Raw genomic sequence first — 21,305 nt, 5'->3', positions numbered from 1 at the left:
TCAGTTCTGTTCTCATGGCCGCCTTACTAAAACAGTCGAACATGTATATCCCATCTTATTTCCCAAAGGCTGGCCCAGGTGAAGGTAGCATGATCTATAGTTTGTGACCTCTCAATCTGGACAGGCCCACGTGGTCAACGGCTTAAACGCTGTACAAGTGAGTGAAATGAACTGATTCTATTTCTACATCTCATTCTTCTCAGAAAATGAACTGCAATGCTTTTAAGGTCCTTTGAGTATCTTCCAGAAAGTCTGACTACTGATCTGTGAAGCATTACACTGTCAGTTTCCAGGAAGCCAAATTTCTGCTTGACTTGCTATATTATTGAGCAAGCATTTTAATAGGGTGTGGCCTGCATTAAACAGGAAGCTAACAAGGATCTTTCACAATCACCATTCTATGGAATTATCCAGAAAACCCTCCCCATCTGTTCAGGATGTATTTGAATAATATCTAAGAGGGAAACAAATGAAGAGTGTGCAGTTCTTGTGGGAGGTGGAAGAAAGCTCTCAGGGATTAGACTAAAGCTTAACATTTCTATGCCCATAAGCCTCTTTTGGCAATCTAGTGAAGCCTGAGCCTCTTTCTCAGTATGTTTTAAAATTCCTAAGATAAAATATGTAGGGATACAAAAAAAATCTATTACTTTGAAATACAACTGTCAATACAGATATTTTTAAAAATTGTGATGCATGTGCTTCTTTATTAAGGCATTAAATAAGATTTAACAGCACGGATAGTAACTAACATAATTTATAAGTAGTGACGAGCACAAGCAATAATTTGAGATATCTACAATAACTCTAATGTGATATGAAAATACCTGTGATGTCTATCTGCGACAGAGTTAAGGCTCTCACAATGTCACTGTAGTTGGTTACCTATATTCAGCATTTGGAGGAAATGCTCATTTCGGTTAGAGTTAGTAAAAATTAAGATGCAACATTTCCCCCAAACCCCAGGTTAAGAATACTTAAAAATGGTCGAGAGACTACTTCTTTTATACTATGTCCTTCCATTAAGAATTTATATTAAATAAGTGATCTTGGTGAGGCCTTCTCTGGTCGCCCTGTCAGAATTTCAGCATCACTCCCCAACCCGCAATCTCTCACTTCCCTTCCGTTTTGTCTTCTTAGCGTGTGTGCGTGTGTGTGTGTGTGTGTGTGTGTGTGTGTGTGCCGGTGTGTGCACTAGATGTATATGTATCCCCTACTGGAATTTAAGTTCTGTAAGGGCACGATTTCTTTTTTTCCCTCTGTTGTATTCACTTTTGAATCCCCAATCCTATAATGGTTTCTGGAATACAGCAGATTCTCGATAAGCACTTTTGGAAAGAAAGGAAAAAAGGAACAAGCTTATAGAACTAGGCCACACAATGAATATGCAATCATTATGAAATTGGTAATTTGGATGAATCTCTTGGTATTTCATAATGATGTCAGTGTTTGGTTAGCTGTGCTAGTGACACAGCCTGGTGCTAAAGTGGCAAAGGTAGATGAGTTTCTTAACCATTTGGTCACCCACAAAGCTGCCTTGCCAGTCCGCTTGCCAGTGTGTGTACTGTTTGTAAACAGAGTGTGAAGAGTATGAATTACTTCCCTACCTCCAGGAAAAACAACAACTCATACTGTAAGTTGACTGTGAGGGAGTTAGGAACACAGTCTTCACTGATTTATGGTGACTGGTGAGCCAGGATGAGAACCAAGTCATTTGTTTCCCAGCTCTGTGACTTCGCACCATATCACATTGCATCTATACATGAAAGCATATACACCTAGCCATGAGAGAGGTGACATCAACACACTGCTACCATCTACTGAACCCTGTCGTCTGATTAACCAATGAACTTATTTTTAGAGATAAAAGAACATTTAATATAATTCGCATCCTTCAGGTAATATTACTAGGCAATTTCTGTGAAAATTTCCAAGCTTCCACATAGTTGCTTATTCCAAACAGTTTTAAATTCAACAAAATACTAGCATACTGATTTAAAAAAACACACAAAACTTTATGGTACTATCAAGTTCATCACTATATTGTTATGAAACATGACCTGTAATAGCTTTATTTCTAAAAGGTTACTTAAATGCTTTACCAATACTATTACCCACCCTCAAATACAAAGTGCATGGAAGAGAGCATATTTTACTCTCATGGAAACCAAAGGAAATTTGCTTTCAGCCCATGGATGACAACAAAAAAACTATCTTATATAACGTGATCCTGATCAGTGGTTAATCAATTTACTGGAAAGGCTGGTTAAGTGGGGAATCAGTAAAAAAAGACACAAGTATTAATTTTTGAATTTTATTTCAGTTTAAAATACCTGTATGTACATACATCCACCAATCATTTGAAGGTGAGCTAAACAGCTTTTCTTTGAAGATGGGTCTACAGATTGGAGTTTCATTGCTCCGTCCTGCAGATAACATATCATCACAATTTCTAGCTTTATTCTCTTTATAATATAGAAGAAATTAAAGATAACTTGAAAGATTGTAGAATCCTTCCAGATTTTTTAGGAGTCTTCCCCTGAACTTTTACAAATTTCACCCAGCGATAATTTACATCAACATTATGACAGCAATATTTTACAGTAAGTCGTTCCAAAGCATTTAAGTTGGTTTTAGAAACATTCTTTTACTTTTGAACTCACACTTATTCTATTTATATAATAGTATTAAAATTGTATAATTATAGGTATTAGTAAAACTGGCACATAACTCTACTAGTGGGAAGAGAAATGAATGGACATAGAGACGGGCGGACCGGCCCTGACATGCCCCCCAGCTTTCTGAGAGCTGCTGCCAGGTTACACAAGGATCGGAGGTTAATTTCACTGGCAAGTCAGTAAAGAGGAGGTTAATTAGGAAAACTTTTACTGTATTTCATTTTTTTTTATAAACTATACTTTCTCCCCTTGGAGAGATGTTCTTAAAGTAAGGTCCATGGACCCCTGGGATCTCCAAGACTCTTTTAGGGGATTCCAAGTAAAAATTATTTTCAGAATAATATAAAGATGGTATATGTTGATAGTTGCACTTGTCATCCAAAAGCAATAATGGCTAAATGCTGGCACCTTAGCAAGAATCCAGGCAGGGGCACCAAACTGCTCTAGTAATCCTTGTATGATTCTGTACTGCTGCCATTTACTCTAAGCTAAAAAACAAAGGCCATGTTCATTGAAGTATATCCTTCATAAAGTGGTAACAATTATTAATTTTATAAAATTCCAGCCCCTTGAGCGCATGTCTCTTCAATATTCTGTGTGATGAAATGGGAAATATGTAAAAAGCACAATGGCTACCAAAGTGCAGTAACAGTCACTAAGAAAAGAAATTGTGTAGAGTTAAGAGTTAAAACTAGCTGCTTTTTTTCAAGAAACATCATTTTTACATGGAAAAAAATGACTAATTGACAAACTATGGTCATTTAGACTTGGGTATTTAAGTGGAAGTTTTCTTGAAAATGAACAGGAAGCCTTCTAGTTCAAGGAAAACTGAGTCTTAGTTGTCAATGACAAAATTTGAACTTTCAAGCGAAAATAAGAATTTTGGAAAGTGTGTATCTGCTACCCTAAGCTTTAGAGCTTACAAATATATAGTTATATAAAAGCAACACACTCCTAAATAACTCATGGGTCAAATAAAAAAATCATAAGCAAAATTATAAATGACTACAAATGATAATAAAAATACAACATGTCTGAATTTGTGAGATGCAGCCTACACAGTCCTTAGAGGAAATGTTATGGCACTGCAAGTTTTACATCAGAAAAGAAAAAGGTATAAAATAAATGTTCTAAGTTTCCACCTTAAGAAGCTATAAAAAGAAGAAAAACTTAAATCCAATGTTAACAGTAGAAAACAAATAATACAGACAAGACAAAAACATATGAAACACAAAACAGTCAATAAGAGAAAATCAACAAAGGCAAAATTGGTTCTCTGAAAATACAAATAATAGTTGAATCCAGGAATTGAGTATGTAAGTAGATATTAACTATATATAATCCTAAACTTCTATGTATGTTTGAAATTTTTCAAATTAAAAAGTTCAGGAAAAAAATGACAATTTATAAATGTTGGCTCAGAAACAGATATAATAATTGTATGTAATTTTATACATTTATTTATCTTCTAAAATTCAATATAAATTTTATAACATGTAACATTAAAAACATGCCATCTATTTCGAACATAACATGATACATAAAGGGTAAGTAAGTACTCTAGGACCAAGAGTACAAATCTAAAGATTCTGCCATCAAGGTTTGTCCAAAGAAAAGGATTAGCTAAATTGTTACCAACCGTATAGTATACTGACGCCATGGCACACCCTCCTCCCGCCAGAGTGGACAATTAGTTAATTAGAACTTGTGGTAGGCAGAATAACAGTCCCCTCCAAGATGTCCACATCCTAATTCCTAGAATCTATGAATATATTACCTTCCATGGCAAAAGGGACTTTGTAGACGTGATTAAATTTAGGACCTTGTGGGATGGCATATCCTAGATTATCTTGGTGAACCCAATCTAATTACATGGGTCCTGAAAAGCAGAGTTTTTCCTGGCTGTGGTCAGAGGAAAAGGTAACTACAGTGGAAAAATCAGAGAGATGCAACGTTGCTGGCTTTGAATATGGAGCAAGACAAAAACAAAGGAATGTATGTGGCCTCTAAAAGCTGGAAAAAGTCCAGGAAAGTCTAGAGCTCCCAGAAAGGAATGCAGTCCTAACACCTTAATTTTAGTCCAATGAAACCCATATTAGACTTCTAATCTACAGAAATGTAAGGTAAGACTGTGTGTGCTGTTTAAGTCACTAAGTTCGTAGTAATTTGTTACAGCAACAATAGGAAACTAATATAAAACCCCACTGTCACAAATGACTACCAGAGATTTAAGGCAATTCCATAATAGAAAAGAACAAAATGATAAATGCACCAAATTAGCAAAATGATAAAAACAAACCATGCAGGTAGAAAAAAATTCAAAACAAAAAGAAGCTCTTGAAAATGAAAAACAAAATAGCAGGAAGACAAGCTCAATAGAAAGGCTGAAGGAAAGTTGAAGAAATATCAAGAAAGCAGGGAAACGAGACAAAGAAAACAGGAAAGAAAAGAAAATTAGAGGGTTGGCCCAACAGGTTGAACATCAGAATAAGAGAATCAAAACAGAAAACAAAGAAAAACAAAGGGGAAGAAATCAAATATATCAAGAAAATTTCTAGAACTACAGGGCATGAATTTCCAGTCTCCCTCCAACAAGTGCACAAGATATGAATGAAAACAGACCCATCTCAAATCAAACCAAGGCACATGATCCCACAATTTCCTAACAGTGGTGATAGAAAAGACTTTAAAATCTATAGAGAAAAATCAGATTTCACTCAAAGCATCAAGAATCAAAGTGGGATCAGACATCGCAACAGAACATTAGCAGCAAGAAGACAACAAAACAATGCCTCTTAAACTCAAAGAGAGAATTTTCAGACTATAATTCCAAACCCAGACAAAGCGATCGTTTAGGCACGGGGCTGACGAATAAATACGTGTAGACATCCAAGGCTGCAAAATTTACTTCTCTTGAATACTTTCTCAGGAAACCAGTGGAGAATTTCTCCACCCAAATTAGGCTACATGTCAAAAAAGAAGACAACATGAGATTCATGGCAGGGCATCTGAGAGAGAAAAGGAGAACAAGTCAACAGCTGTACAGCAGATCTAGATGACAGTAAGTCACATGGCTCCGGCAGTTATTTCTTCAAGATGAATTGTTAGGAATAAGGTCTTATTAAGAATGTCTTGTGTGAATGAACTGAGAGAAGATTTACATAACTGAGTAAGTCTGTCTGGTAATTAGTGATAAATCTATAGGAAACTACGCAAATAAAACAAGAAAGCTGTTATTAATCCTAGAGAAAGCAAAAAGTTGTATGCAAATTGAAAGGGATCATTAAACATATGATATGGTTTAGTTGTCAATAGCTTTTGCCTTGTTAAAATATGCCAAGACAGTATCCATCTAACTAAAACTACGACATATCTATATTGGAAGGATGGAGGGATAAGAGAAGGTACTTGTTGGTGGTAGATGGTATATGTGAGAGAGAGATGAGTGATCCATCCACATGCCATGGAACGCCAATGGTTGCCTACAACCACCCAAAGCTAGGACAGTGGCATGGGACAGCTTCTCCTCGGAGCCCCCAGAGAGAACCAACCCCACTAACACCTTGATTTCAGACTTCTAGCCTCCAGAACTGTAGTGAATTGATTTCTGTTTGTTTTCACCTGCCATCACTGCCGTCTTCCTGCTGCTGCCTGAACACTCCCATTTATTATCAAGAGCAATCCCCTAACATTCTGACAACACAAAATGAAAAAGGGCAAATAATTACCTGTGATATAAAGTTTAAAAAGTGAGAGACACTTTAACAATGGCAAAAACTGTACTCAAATTGCTAACTCTTGCCACCCTAATGGTAGGAATATATCAAAACCCAAACGAAGTGGGTCTTCAGGTGCTAGGATACACATGAAATAGTATTTTACTTTTTCTCATGGCTCGATAAGGTTAGCATTTACCCAAGATGCCCACTTTCTAACACTTGATCAAAATTTTTCTCTTTTATAATTTGCTTTTTAAAGGTTTTGCTAAAGTTTCCTTTTTAAAACAGTGAATGAACTGCGTGGCTGATTTTATTCTAGGCTCCAATAGGAAATAATGTACTGAAGAATTTATTCCACTCAGCCCTGGAAACCTGAAATGTAGTCATTAATCCCTGGCGTGCTCTTTTTCCTAATGAAAAAAAGATGCTTCATAATATATTTTAGGAACAAATACTCTAAACACTCACTAGAAATATGGAATAAAGAGGCCACCTCAAAGAGTGCAGTAGTTCTTTCCCTGGAGAGCTTCAAGAGCGGGGATACTGAGAAGGGATTCTCTGAAAAGGAATCACGTGTTTATCAGAATGCTAGGCAGAATTTTCCAATTATAAATCACAAGCTAGTGATAGATTGTGGAATGAATAGAATGGGTTACATCATATTTTTAGTGGAATTTAGTGGGATGGAAGAGAACAGAGAATAGTAGACTACAAAGCATGACTCAAATGCAAAAGCTGATTTGTGCAACTTTTACTTACATATCTACATATGTAGAGTTCAAGTTATGTGAACATTGGGTTGTAATGTCAACTGTTTCTTACTGTGGGTCACAGTCAAAAAAGGCTTAAAAACCACTGTCTAAGAGAAGGAAAAGGTGACACCAAACAAGCAGCCCCTCAGACGCATCCTGCAGGCAGTGGCCATGGGGGTCCAGGTTCCGTGCGTGCAGCTGAGTTCAGTCCTGGCCCTCCCAAAGCACTTTCCAGCAGAGAGGGGGTCTGGAGCCAGCACTGAGGGAAATCCCCTTGTGAGATCATCAGGACAGAACCCAGAACACCAGAGAAGTTCAGAATGTTCGAAGTAGAGGGCAGTGTGACAGAGGCAGATGTGAAACACTAAATGAGCCCAGGCAGTCAAGGCAGGAAGAAAAAAATCATTTATCACTGTGTGGAAAAACAACAATAAAACATCTCTTGTCGCCAGAAACAATTCTGTTTGGCTTTGAAGCCATTTACATTCCAGAGAAAGAATGAAAAAATGCCTATGAACAGCACCCTATACCAATAATGTTTATTTTATTTCATGTCCTGGGGACACAGTTTCAAAGAATACTTCTTAAAAAGTAATTTGGCGATGAAGTGGAAAAAGCCAGTATAGGATTTTTCTTTGAATCATAAAAAATGTGCAGATGTACTATCTCATATGTTACCACAAAACAATGAATGAAAACACTAAATTTAAGTTATGAGTCAAACTTGAGAGCTATATTCAACATGCCAGGACATTAAACACTTTCCAAAATTTTCGAACTAGAGTGATCTATGTCATATTGAAAATAAAAGTAGACCACACTCCAAAGGCTGAATGTAATCATGTTCTCTCCATCTTCTCTGACCAAGTGACAGGCCATGACAGAAAAGCAAAGGCCAAAGATTCACACTGGCTTCCGTAATACTTTAAAATCCTTCCCTAGTCAACAGGTTCTCTAAAGAGGGGAAAATAGTAAACTCCATGTGGTTTTTCAAAATTATGGTCAATAGTTTTAAGGCGGGAAGAATACTGAAGTTTTTGCAGGATGTGTGGATTTATTCTTATCTCTTCCTTCCCCAGATTTTTTTCTTGTCATAGTGAATACACTGTAAATAAATCACAGAAATGAACTAAAATGTACTCACAAAATTGTTAAAAGCCCAAGTTGCTATCCACACTTCATCAATAATTTTGTTTTTCTTTTTATAACTTCAGGAGAAATAGTATAATTCACTTAAAGTTGATGCCTTTTTTTTTTGGAGCACTGTCTGCACAATGTTTCATTTTGGCTCCAGAAAATGATTTGAGGACACCCACGTGGCTGGAATGCTCTGCTACCACCTTGCCTTTCATTCTTCTGGTTGTTATTCATTTATTTATTATGGCAGGCCCACTTTAATTAAATCTAACCTTTGAACTTTCCTTCTACATTTTTTTTATCAACAGAAACTATGTTGTACTTGAAAGCCTATTTTGTATTGAATAAACTCTTTTTTCTTTGGGTGACAACATTTTTTTTAAATCACAATACACTATCGGCAAACAGGAAGTAGGTAAAAATAATGCTTGAGAGAGATGAACTTGACGTCTCCTCTTAGATCCACAGGCACTTCAAACTCAGTAAACCCAAAACCAAAAGCTTTATTAGCATTTCCCAACAGCTCCAAGCTTTACAATTTCACTGAAAGGTCCCACCACCCTGTCAGCATTCTATAGAGATATTTCTCATCCTCTTTGTCCTCAAATACAATTGTCAAGTTTTACACATGCTAATTCTTAAAACTTTCTGGAAACCATCATTTCTTTCCATTCTCAGAACCCCAGATCCAGACTGGGAGAAGTTGCACAGGTCGGAAGGGCCCAGTTCTGCTAGGAAGGACCCAATTCTGCTATAGATAAATTGTAACAAAAATAAAGGGATGGAGAGGAAACTGCACATAAAAAAGGACTTTTAAAAGACATTCTTTTAAATGAGCAAGAAAAAAACTTGTGTCTAGGGACGCACGCTTGAATGAACTATAAAGAAATCCAGGGATGTGATGACTAGAATTTAGGGTAATGTTTTTGGGGACAGAGAGGACTGTCAATGGGATGGGGCCCATGGAGGGGCTTCTCTGGGGGGGTGGGGGGGGCTGGAAATTTCTATTTTTTGATTTGTGCTGTAGTTACCAGGGCACTTGCTTTAGTTGCTTTATTAAGCTACACATTCGTCCGGATGGTGTTCTATTTCACTTCGCAATGAAAAGTTAAAAAGAAAACTCCCTCACACAAATCTGATCACATTACTGATCTGATCAAGCCCTTCAATGGTCTCATCATGCTTGTAAGGAAAAGTTCAAGCTCCTTCACGTGGTGGACAAGGCCTTGTAGCATCTGGGTCTCTATTCAAGCCTCAAAGTTTGCTAATTTCCTTCCTACCTTCAATTTTCAGTTCCTCAAAAGCACTCTGCTTTCTTATGTCACAGTCTCTGAACATCAGTCAGTCCTGCTTGGAACAATCAAACACGTTCTCTTCCCCTGTCACTGATTCCTTTCTATTTGTCCTTCAGGTCCCAGCAGGAAAGCCTTCCCCGATGCCCCAGCGTTGGGTGAAGTCTTCCCATCACACCCCGTACTTTCCCTATCATAACATGTCTCATCTGCATTAATACTGTCTATTAGTTTATATCTTCCAGACAACAACAACTTAAGGCAAGGGGTATAACTTGTCCTTAAATTCCTGTATCTCCCAATACCTACCACAATGCACAGAACAGAACAAAGACACAATAAACTTACAGAAAAACATCTGCATATATTTATTATAAGTGAAAATTGCCTTCATCAGCATCAATTTACAAGAACACAAAACATAAACGAATAGTTAAAGCTAACTCATTATGCCAAGTACTTCTTTCATTAACTCATTTAATCCTCTAACCAATACTATGAGGTATTATATTTATTACCAATTTACAGGAGACTGAGCCGTCACAGGCACTAAGCCACACCGTTCATAAACGGGACGAGTACACAGGCAGCCTGGCTCCACAGTCCTTGCCTTTAATTCCAATAAAGTATCACCTCCCACCACCTAATATTACTACCATTCCTTTCAAAGATTGAAGTAGGTAGCTTTAAAGTCAAAAATCCCAAGCTTTTATTGAGGTTATCTGATAGGGAGCTTTCATGAACATGACAGACATGTTTAGATGCTGGATGCCTCGGGAGGAGAGAATACCAGGTGTAGGAGGGGCGCTTCCACGAGCAGGTAACCTGAGACTCTGGTAAACCAGACCAAGACGTCAAATCCTGACATACCTCCTCCGGGCCTCCAACTGGGCCAAAGGTACAATATCTCTGTGATTACACACTGACAACAGGTAGGTGTTCAGAGCGAAAGAGAGGCCAGACAAATATGAGCACACAGAGCACAAGGCATCAAATCAGATTCGAAGCTGTATTCAGATGCAGGGCTTCTGCTCGTGGTAAGCTAAGACTCTCAATCAAAATAAGGTCATGTATTCATTCAGTGTAAGTTATTAGTGTCTTTGGGGTAACTTGAACATATCTGGCTCTCAGGACTCAATGGTAAGACATGAGGACGGTGCTACCCTCAATAAGCTTATGTGGAGTTGGGGGACAAACAAATAAACTAAATAAGCCAGTGAGGAAGGCAAACAAATAAACCAAGAATTACAGTACAGGTGAAACAGCCTGTAAGAGTTCTGCATGGGTTCCTCGGCATATTTGAATCGCACTGGCCAAGGCGCACTGGCCAAGAAGTTAGACCCCAGGAGGTTTCTAGAAAGAAAGGTTTCTTTGGGGTTGCATCTTGACGACATACACTCTTGATCAGAGAACCAGATAAGTAATCCAGTTACTACTGCAAACCAATGAGTCACATGAAAAATATAAATTATGGGAACTGAGAGGCGTAAGAGGCTAGAGAAAATGTTATGGAGGAAGAAGTTAAATTGGATGCTGAAGTCTGGATAAGGTTGAAGGGAAAAGAGGAAGAAAAGGGATGGATAAGTCTGGGATCCCTGGAAGCAGAAAGGCCAGCTCAGGGCTGGTCTGTAAACGTATTGCCATCAGACTCAGGGCAGAGTTGAAAATGCCTTGGCCATAAAAAAGAATGAAATCTTAGTACCATTTGCAATGACATGGCTGGACCTAGAGAGTATTATGCTAAGTGAAATAAGTCAGACTAAGAAAGACACATACCGTATGATTTCACTTATATGTGCAATCTGAAAAACAAAATAAATGAACAAACAAAACAGAAACAGACTCATAAGTACAAAGAATAAACTGATGGTTGCCAGGTGGGAGGGGCGTTGGGAGCAGGGTGAAAAAGGTGAAGGGATTAAGAAGTACAAATTGGCAGTTACAAAACAGTCAGTGAGATGTAAAATATAGCACAGGGAATATAGTCAATAATATTGTACTAACTGTATGGTGTCAGGTGGGTACCAGACTTATCAAGGGCATCACTTCGTAAGTTATATAAATGTCTAACCACTATGCCGTACACCTGAAATTAATTATAATATTGAATGTTAACTGTAATTGAAAAAAATAAATGCCAATACATGTGGTTCAAATGGACACTGGGGAGATGTACATCAATGCCTGTCAGTGAAAAGCCTAAAACATTAAAATCACAAAATTCTAGGGGAAAAAAATGACTCCAAAAATCTGTAAGCTCTTTATGGGGACATGTTTTACAGAGATGATGACAACAGGCTAATCTTTTTTTTATCACCTAATGATACTTTTCCTGAAGAGCTCACCCACATTCAAAAGTGCAACAACCAACAATAGCAAAATGCATTCATAGAGCAGCAAGAGTGAAGAACAGAAAAAAGGGCAGGGAGGAGAAAAAGGGGAGAATAAAGAGGAGGGAGGGTGACACCAAAAGATGTAAAAAAGTGAACTATATTTTCTCTCCCACAAACCTACTGTGTCCTATATTCCCTATCTCATCTGTGGCATCACTGTGCAGCCATACACCCACGACAAAAACTACCATTTTTTACATTTCCCTTTCCTTTACTATCTGCATCTCAGAATCACACAGGAGGCTTGTTACAAGGGCAGGTTCTTTGGCTTACTCTAAGAGATGGTGATTCATTGAGTCTGGGTAGGACCTAGGAATCTGTCTTTTTAAGATTACGTATATGATTCCGATGAAAGAATCATACTTTGAGAAACAGTGTCTCATATCCAACCAATTTCGGTGTAGATTTTCTGTCCTAAAAGTCTCTTAAATTCATTCCATCTTCTCGCCACCCTCACTATCTTCATTGTGGTTTCCATCTCCTTCCTAGACTAATACCATAAGCTTCTACCTAGTTCCCTTCCTCCTGATTCCTCCCCTCCAAGCCATTCCATACACAAAGCTTCCAAACCACAGGCTTATGTGGGATAAGTCACGATCTGGTCCCTGTGTCTCCTCCTGCTGTCCTGTGCCAGTATGTTGACTGGAAAGGAAAAGGGAAGATGGATGACAGTCTGTCTTAAGCATGGCTAAAACATGTTCCCTTAACGGACATGGCAGAAGGAGATGATGAAGTCATCTGAAGCCATTCTGAAGACAGATAAGGTAAGATGAACCACCTAGCTTTATGAGACTCCATGGTCATGCTCATGCCATTATCACTCTCTAGTAGTTATCTATATGGTTTTAGTAAGAACTTAATGTCTGCAAAACCCTGTTCTTAAGTGGTGTTAAAACTAAACAGTCATTTCACTTCATAGATAAAGCCAACTTTAAAGAAATGATTATGAAGCATTATTGAAATAGAATACAGATATATACATAGCACCTTGCCAACTAACATTTTCCCCCAAGACATGGGACAAAGGAAGCATAAAATTTAAACATCATGCTTGGCAAGATTTTAATATTAGAAAAATGTAAGAGCCAAACTGTACACACTTTGTGGAACTTAATACATTCACGCATATGAGGTGAAGGGCACTGACTTAGAACCCCACCCAAAGAGGGAGGACGCCTCTGGCCTAAGTACAGCTTCCTCACACAACTCTGACAGCGCGCGCTGCGTTTAAAAGGCAACAAATGACACCAGAAGGGTAGGAGGTAGGAGACAGTGAGTCACTCATGGAGATGAGTTACAGCCCTACCCATACTGAATCTTAGAGTCAAACAACAAACAGATCCCACAAAGAAAATTAACTTTGGATTTCTTTTCAATTGTGTATTATTATAGCTTTCGTAGAATACCTTCAATTTGTTGTTAGAAAGAAGCATTATTGGAGAATATAATCAATAATGTTGTAAAGATTTTGTAGGGTATCTGATGGACACTTGTCTTATTAGGGAGACCACCTCAGGGATGATGTAGATGCCTGATCACTGCACTGTACACCTGAAGCTGAAGCTGAAAAATAATGAATGTCAACTATAATTTAATATGTATATAGTCACAGGATGTGGAGTATAGCATAAGGAATAGAGTCAGTGGAATTTTAACAGCTATATACGATGTCAGAGGGGTAGTAGATTGGGGGAGGGGGTTATCACTTTGTGAGGGGTATAAATGCCTAACTATTACATTGTTTTGTACACCTGAAACTAAAAAAAAATTTTAAATGTGACAAAAAATTAAAAATTAAAGAAGCATTATTAAAATCACTTTATCCTCACTTGCATTTGAAATGAAGCAGTCTGCTTGTTATATATTGAACAATCACACTGAGATACTCAGCTAAACTACACCGCTGACTTCACCTCTCCCTTAGCAACTTTTCACGTTTCCTCCTACCACAGGTCACCTGACCTCCATCTTTGGCCCATGTCTTTATTTGGAATGATGCTGGCAACAACCTGCTTATTAAGTGGCATTCAAGAAGGGAATTCCCAAAGGCAGGGTTCCTAAAACGTGTGTTTCTGTAAACTTTAAAGAATCTGGTCATCAGAAAAAGCCTTGTAGTCACCAGTAATAATAGCCTTTCATAGAATATGAAGCAAGATAAAGGGAGATAACTTTCTTTAGATCACAGAATGAATGAAACAAAGAAAGAGCGGCAGAAAGAAGGAGCAGAAGAACAAATGGAAAGAAAAATAAGAACGAGAATAAGCCAGGGAAGTTGGGAGCCAGGTTTTCTGAGAGCCCAGCATTTGTTTCCCTGAATCCAATGGATTCCAGGTGCATTCTGGGAAAAGCCTCCTAGTCTTTGCCACAATAGGGTCCTAAGAGGAAACCCTGATCTTTTCACTCGATGCTGTAGCTCCACATGTTAGCGCCCAGCTACATTCTCCCCACTTCTGATTCCCAGCCTTAGCGTGCAATTTAGAAGAGTGAAAAGCCTGCAAAACAGCTGTAGGGAACTGCATTTGGAGGCCAGCAGGCCATGCTGAGAAAGACAGGCACACTCTTCCTTTTGGAATGTGCGGGAATGAAACTAACTGATGGGTTCATTTCAACATGCCAGAGGTTTTTCTTTTTTTTCTCTCTCTCTATTTTATTTTATTTTGCAAATATATCTTCAGATGTCACTCTCCAGAAGTTTGCAATTCACAGGTAAGAATTTAATACGCAGTCTGCTGTGAATAAAAATATAATTACTTCTCTGTCCGAAAGTTCAACTTTCTTTGTTTCCCTCCCTAGTCCTGATTTCCTGTAGCTCACTGGCTCCAATGCAAGAGTGAAGTAATTTCTTTCCTCTGTGATTTATTTTCTGACGACAAGTAAGCAAAAATACCATAAAGAAAAGGGGAAAGAATGATTCACAATGACTACTTCTCAAAAATACAATTCTATAGTGACAGAGTAGGTAAAACGAAGTACTGTGCATCAAGAAACTTAAGAATAAAGCTGCATGTTCCTACATATTTCTGTGTCATAGTAAACTTTTTAGTAAAACTATGTGCCAGGAACATAATGCTAAGAGCTTTACACGCATTATCTCATTTAATCCTTGGAACAACCTTACATGGAAAGAACCATCCTCATTTAACAGATGCAGAAACTGAGGTTTACAGAAGTTAAGGACTTGCCAAAGGACGCCTGGCTAATAAAATGGCCGAGTCAAGATGCAAGTACACACCGTGCCTTCAAAAACCACTATGCTAGGTCTGTTCCCCGGGTTTCCGATGCTTACACTGAAGTCCCCAAAAGCGTGCTGCTTGGAAATGCACACGGGATAACTACACGCTCTAAACTAGAGCTCGAACAACAAATCCTTTCTGCTACAATCCTATCTTAAATCTCTTTTAAATGCATTCACCTCTTCATATTATTAACTAAAATATGGTCAACCTAATTGCCTCTTTCTTAAGTGATTCAGGATCTGTAGTGTTTTCCAATAATCATTTGAGTGAGTTTTGTTGGTTTGGTTTTAGTTATAGAAGATCACTGTAAGAACTTGCCGAGGGGTGTAATGCCAAGCTCATCACAACTCATCTACCAAGACCTACGCTGAGATACACAGCGTATAGGGAGGCTGCCTGACAGATATGCAGCTATTTCATTTTTCTGCATATGCAAAATTCTACTGAAGGATTAAGCTAGACTAAGACAAAAAGTGGTCTCAGGCTAAACCATATGTTCATCCCCTCCACCTCCAATCTGGCTTTAGGGAACTTTATTTTGGAGGTGCTCTATCCAAGGATGTTATAGTATTCATTCATTCATTCATTCATTCATTCATTCATTCATTCAACAGAAATCTCCTTGATGTGGGGAGATACACACAAGCATAACAGACATGGTCCTGCCCTCAGTCTTGTCTGGTGTAGAAAGAACAGCACTGTGCAACTCATATATGCACTGTAAGGATGTTCCTGAGACTATTGCGAAGGTTCTTCACAAAAACCCTACGAGAAATTTCTGATCCTTGGGTCAAAAATAGTAGCTGTTGATCCAAGATCTATTTTTAATCCCATGGACACTGTATACTTGAAAACTATCTGAGCCTACTTTCTTTGCTGCTAAAAAATTCAGGGCCCACTTGTGGCCTCCTCGCGGTATGTAAGATGCATTTCAGCAACTGTCTCGTTCCCAGTCTGGTTGATGTCCCTAATCTTTTTCTCCCCTCTTTTCTTTCTCAGCTACTTCAAATTTGAATCTTGTATTTCATGCTTCCTTAGTCTTTTGAGGTAAAGGCACAGTAGAAATAAGTATAAAAAAGTAAGTAAAAATATACTTACATGTTAAAATTTTAGGAAAGTGGAGTAATAATATGTGCTGACTTCAAAAACTCAGCCTAGAAATTGACTTTATGGAAACGCCTCTTAAATCTCTACTAAGAACCATTTTTACTATTTTTGTACCTTAAGGTTTAAGTTCTTCGGGGGGGGGGGGGGGACTGGTGAAAGATGTTTAGTTATCTAGAGTCCAATTGTGCTCTTTTTCTTAACTATATAAGAATTGAATACACAAAGCAACCATTTATAAATGAGAATACCCCCATGTGCCAATTGGCATTCAGAGAACTTGTTCCAGTGACTAGGTGATATTGTATAAAAAATGAATTCACTTTAACTGCAATAAAATGCATTTTCTATTCTTACCAGCCCTAGATTTATGATCTTAGCTCATTAAACATTCTTAAAGTGGTTGCATACTAAATTCTAATCAAGCTTTTACATAACACAGAGCCAACTGCAAACCAAAACCTAGCTCTCATTTGGAAGATGAGATCTATAGGGAAAAAAAAAGGCTTAATTAAAAATCAAAGACTTTGTTTTATTTGTTGTGCTAAAAATAATTTCCCATTTTATACGTATAGGTTAAAATAATATCATTTTAAATTTATTTTTTAGAACTAAAGTTAAGAACAAGCTTAAATTACTCTGTTATTTTTATGGTTATGAAGAACATATGAGCATTAGCAGAAGGCAGAAAAAAGGAGAGATAGTTTCTAAGATGGGATGTGGGCATCTCTGCAAAAGCAGATAGATAAGAACATAGATAAGTCTCATCTTCGCCAAAAACCATCATCATTATCAATCTATCTGGTTTCCTTTCAACTTCGTAGTGCATTATATCAGATGGAGAAGATCAGTACAATCAGAGATATTTTCCATTTACCTTCTCTCTTACAATGGCCAAAGAAGAGTCTTAAATAAGTAAATCTATAGATGAGATCTTTCAGCTCTTTATTTACAAAACAATCACACGAACTGAACCACACCAATCAATCTGTATTCACGTATATCTCAGATGTACATGTTTCTAATACCTGACAAAAGACATGTCATTGTTACTTGCCCCTAAGCCTTCTTCAGTGCTGTTAACATCAGATTGTTAGATGCATAAAAGAGGGGGCCCAAGGAAGCATCACTGAAAGTTTTAATGGAACAAAGCCAAAAGGAAAATTTTACGAGTTTTAAACAGATGTTCTAGTTTTGAGAGCAATTTGAACAAAAATGAGTAAAATCTCCATATAAATTCCAAACAAATATTATTTCCTTAGAGCCTACATACACCAAATTATAAACCAAACAGAGTCTAAGTGCTCAGTAACTAACAGTAATAATTATCATTATTGCCATTATTCTTATTTATTGAAGGCTTATATGGGACAGGAACTGTGCTTAGCACTTTACATTGTCTCCTTTAATCCTCCTAACAACTCTATGAGGTGGATACTGCTGTGACTGTCACTTTATAAATCAGGACACTAAGGCTCAAATTAAGTATTAATAAATTAGTCTGAAGTAACACAGCTGAAGAGTGGGGAGCTGGGATTCAAACCCAGGCAGTGTGACTGCAGAGCCAGCACTTTCCTACTGCACGAGAGTGTAGCATGATACGAGCCTCTAAGTCACGAATGAAAACTTAACTTAGGTGCAAATTTTAAAATTATCGGGCTATTTCTTCATCTTTGAATCTCCAGCACCCAGGACAGTGTATGACATACAACAGATGCTCAATAAATGTTTTTGATTGAATAAGTCAACGAACACAATTTAGTCATTGGTTTTCAAAAGAGTAGAAATGTTTTTCAAGGAAAATGGCAAATGTATTCAGCCTGATGATGCCATTATACAAAGCTTTTATTAAATTTCAAAATACTAATTATTGATTAATAACTGATCTTTTATAAGTAAGTGCTAGTCTTTTTTTCTCTGAAACCAAATATAGGTGAACTCTCTATCCTAAGACAATGACAACACCTACAATATACTTCTTTGTATATAGTGGGGACATGATTTAGTTGATTTAAACAAAGATAGGTGAACTATATAAACATTTAACAGTATTATAAGTTGTCAAAAAGTGATTATGTTCAACTACAAATTTAAATGAAAATTTAAGTCTAGGGATTAGGTGTGATAGCTTTTAGAAAGTTAAAATATCCATAAAATCATTAAAAAAGCATACCCTCGTTAGTAACAGTACTTGCCAAGAGAAAATGTTCCAGTAACTCAAATTTTTATGCTAGGATCACTTCTGGAACTATAAACTAGATGTAAAGATAAATTCTCAACTCCGGACCTTCAGTTTCTAGAAGGTCAAGTGAAGAAAGTTAACTGTTTAGCTCTAGTAAGTCACAGGTTGGCTTTTAGGTTACTGGATAACAGCATAGAGTTATACCTATTTTTATCGGTACTACTATGAATAAAGAACTAGTCCTCTAGTAAATTTCTACACATATCCAATAACCTGAAGAAATGATGTGAAAATTATCACTTTTACTTGAAGTTATTTATTCTCCTTTCATCACGAGTCTAGTCCTCTCTAATAATAGCATTCATTCAAGTTGATATTTATATGCCTGAATGTTTTATACCATAATAATAAAATTGCACTAGTCTTGTGCAATTCTCTTAATGTTATTGTACTTGTATTTAAAAAAAGCTCCATTAATAAATGGTATTTCCCGAGTAATCTATTCTTTTATGAGGTCAAATAGATGGCTTTTTCAGTAACTATCTCTCTGGAATATTTTCATCAGCATCTTAATCTGTCAAATTTCACTAGGTATTTTAAAAAAGGGGGGGGCAGGGGTTAAAAGAAGAAATATCCTTATAAGACAACCAAGGTTTTTTTCTAAATAAATATGGTTGCCATTTTTAACTAATTGCACATGCCAAGTATTATAACATCTGATATTATAATCTGGTAGTTGCAATATTAAATAAATTTTCAGACATCTCTTGTTTTCTTTCTCATGTCAAGACTAGAATAAGATCAATTAATTACTACTGAAACTACAGCATACATGGCTCAGCTGTATGAAACAAAATAAAAACGGTTCTTTTCAACCTAAAATATTGCAAGCTTCAAAATGACGATACATACCTAATCAGCATTAAAAACCAGCTCTGATATGGATTTACTGTTAACTCTTCCATAATCCTTTTTTATTAAGAAATTCTAGAAAATCCTTCAAAGATTTTGGCAGAAATTTAGGGATAAATTTACATATTGGCAGAAATTTAGGGATAAATTTCTTTATCATATTGGCAGAATTCAGGAAGCTTGGAAACTATCATTCTTCACCTCAATGAAATCTAAGATGTAATTCCTGCAAAATGTAATTCATCACAGCATTAAATGCATTCACTGATTTTTCTAAACATTTAAAAATGAACTCTCTCCAGCCCTACGACAAGTAGCAGCTTATGTAATTTTAAAAGAATATTTCATATAGTTAATAATGTTTTAGTGCAACTGAACCATGAATATGTATTAAAACACAGTTTAAATAAGAATACCCAGAGTCTCTAATTTAATCAATTCATCCATCCATCCATCCATCCATCCATCCGTCCATCCATCCATATCTTTTTGGAAGCAGGTAGATGCATTAATTATAAACAAATAATATAAAGTTAAGCTAATAAAAAAGAGACAGGAAGTATGTTCTCTTCTTGAGCTTTTGAAAGTAACTTATTACATGAAAAGAATTCCTCACATAAACTACAACACTGATTTTCCTACACGTTTCGGCAATTTGCTGGTAATTTGATAAACTCTTGTTCATAAAATGCAAGTTAATCTCATCACGTTTACTTTTAGCTCCTAATTGTCATAAAATGCAAATAAATCTTAATTTCCTGCTGACAAAAAGTTTTAACCACTTGGGGGAGGCGGGCATCAATCACAACCTAAGGCTAGATGATGGTCATATATGCTTGTTAAACAAGGCGGAAAGAATTCTCACCAATCAAAATGGTACTATTTACTCAATTCAACAAATTATTTTTTCTTCGGTTAGATTGCATCTAAATATTTTCCTTCTAACTTTAAACATGGAAGTTACTAGGTCTTTTCAAACTATGGACCATTCATAAGCCACTGGCAAGAGAAATAGCAAGTAACCCCTCCCCTTCACACACACACACACACACACACACACACACACACACACACCAAGTATGTAAAAAATCTGGCTTCTATGAGTTCATCAGAATATGAGTACGTTTCTTTAAATTGCAGAGTTAATACAGTAAGAAGAAAAAGACAAAAATCTACCAACTAGGCTGCGCTGCCATCCTCTCCATGTAGTCTTTGGCCAGGTCTCGGGCTTCAATGTTCTCCGGGTACAGCACACAGAACATTGCCAAGGCACCCAAATTGTTGCCGTAAATTTCGTTCCAGCGGGCACTGTACTCCTTGGGATCCCAGGGCGGGAGGTACTCCAAGGGGCTGGACAGCATGGTGTGCACGGCCTCGGTCAGCCGGGCGGCAATGTGCTCATGTGAGCTGGCGGCCCTGAGCTGGAGCTCTGCCACCTCGACCCGGGAGAAGTACAGCATTGGGTGGCTGTCATAGTTGGCATTGGTGAAGGGAATCATGACTTCTGGGTTCTCGTCGGTGATATAGGCTGACACAAAGCAAAATAAATATATGAAAAACACACTGGGAGCCCCCCGTGTGTGAGTCCTCATCGTGACATCAGATCTCCAAATCTCCAAGGCAGCCAAACCATCTTTGAAAGATCCTACAGGAGGAAAAAACAAAAGAGAAAGATGTGTGAACCAAGGGAATATGGCAAAGTTGAAACATATGGTAGGTAGTGACCTCACTTACTAGGAAAAGGTCTAAATATTGAAAAAATGAAGCATCTGAATTTAGTTGTTTTTTTTTAATACAACAAAATCTGAACTAGGAAGAAACGCAGTGAAACCTAGTAATTTAAAATTAATTAGTCAATTAAGCATGATACGTGAGACATGTATTCACTGTGGAAAACAGAACT

The 21,305-nt window shown here is 37.2% G+C and overlaps 1 protein-coding gene across 3 annotated transcripts in view; it reads right to left on the bottom strand.

Moving 5' to 3' along the window:
* Positions 1 to 21,305, bottom strand: part of DSE (dermatan sulfate epimerase) — a 58,052-nt gene that overhangs the window by 11,354 nt on the left and 25,393 nt on the right. For all 3 annotated transcript variants that reach the window (XM_074333467.1, XM_074333468.1, XM_019741364.2), the window contains exon 2: positions 20,579 to 21,047. In XM_074333467.1, the coding sequence (XP_074189568.1) occupies positions 20,579 to 20,994 (416 nt within the window). In that variant the 5' untranslated portion in view covers positions 20,995 to 21,047. The remainder of the gene's footprint in view (positions 1 to 20,578; positions 21,048 to 21,305) is intronic.

This window comes from Rhinolophus sinicus, linkage group LG05, assembly GCF_036562045.2.
Source record: "Rhinolophus sinicus isolate RSC01 linkage group LG05, ASM3656204v1, whole genome shotgun sequence".
Classification (NCBI taxonomy): domain Eukaryota; kingdom Metazoa; phylum Chordata; class Mammalia; order Chiroptera; family Rhinolophidae; genus Rhinolophus; species Rhinolophus sinicus.
The sequence above is the reverse complement of the archived record's forward strand: the minus strand, read 5'-3'. Positions and strand labels throughout refer to the sequence as shown.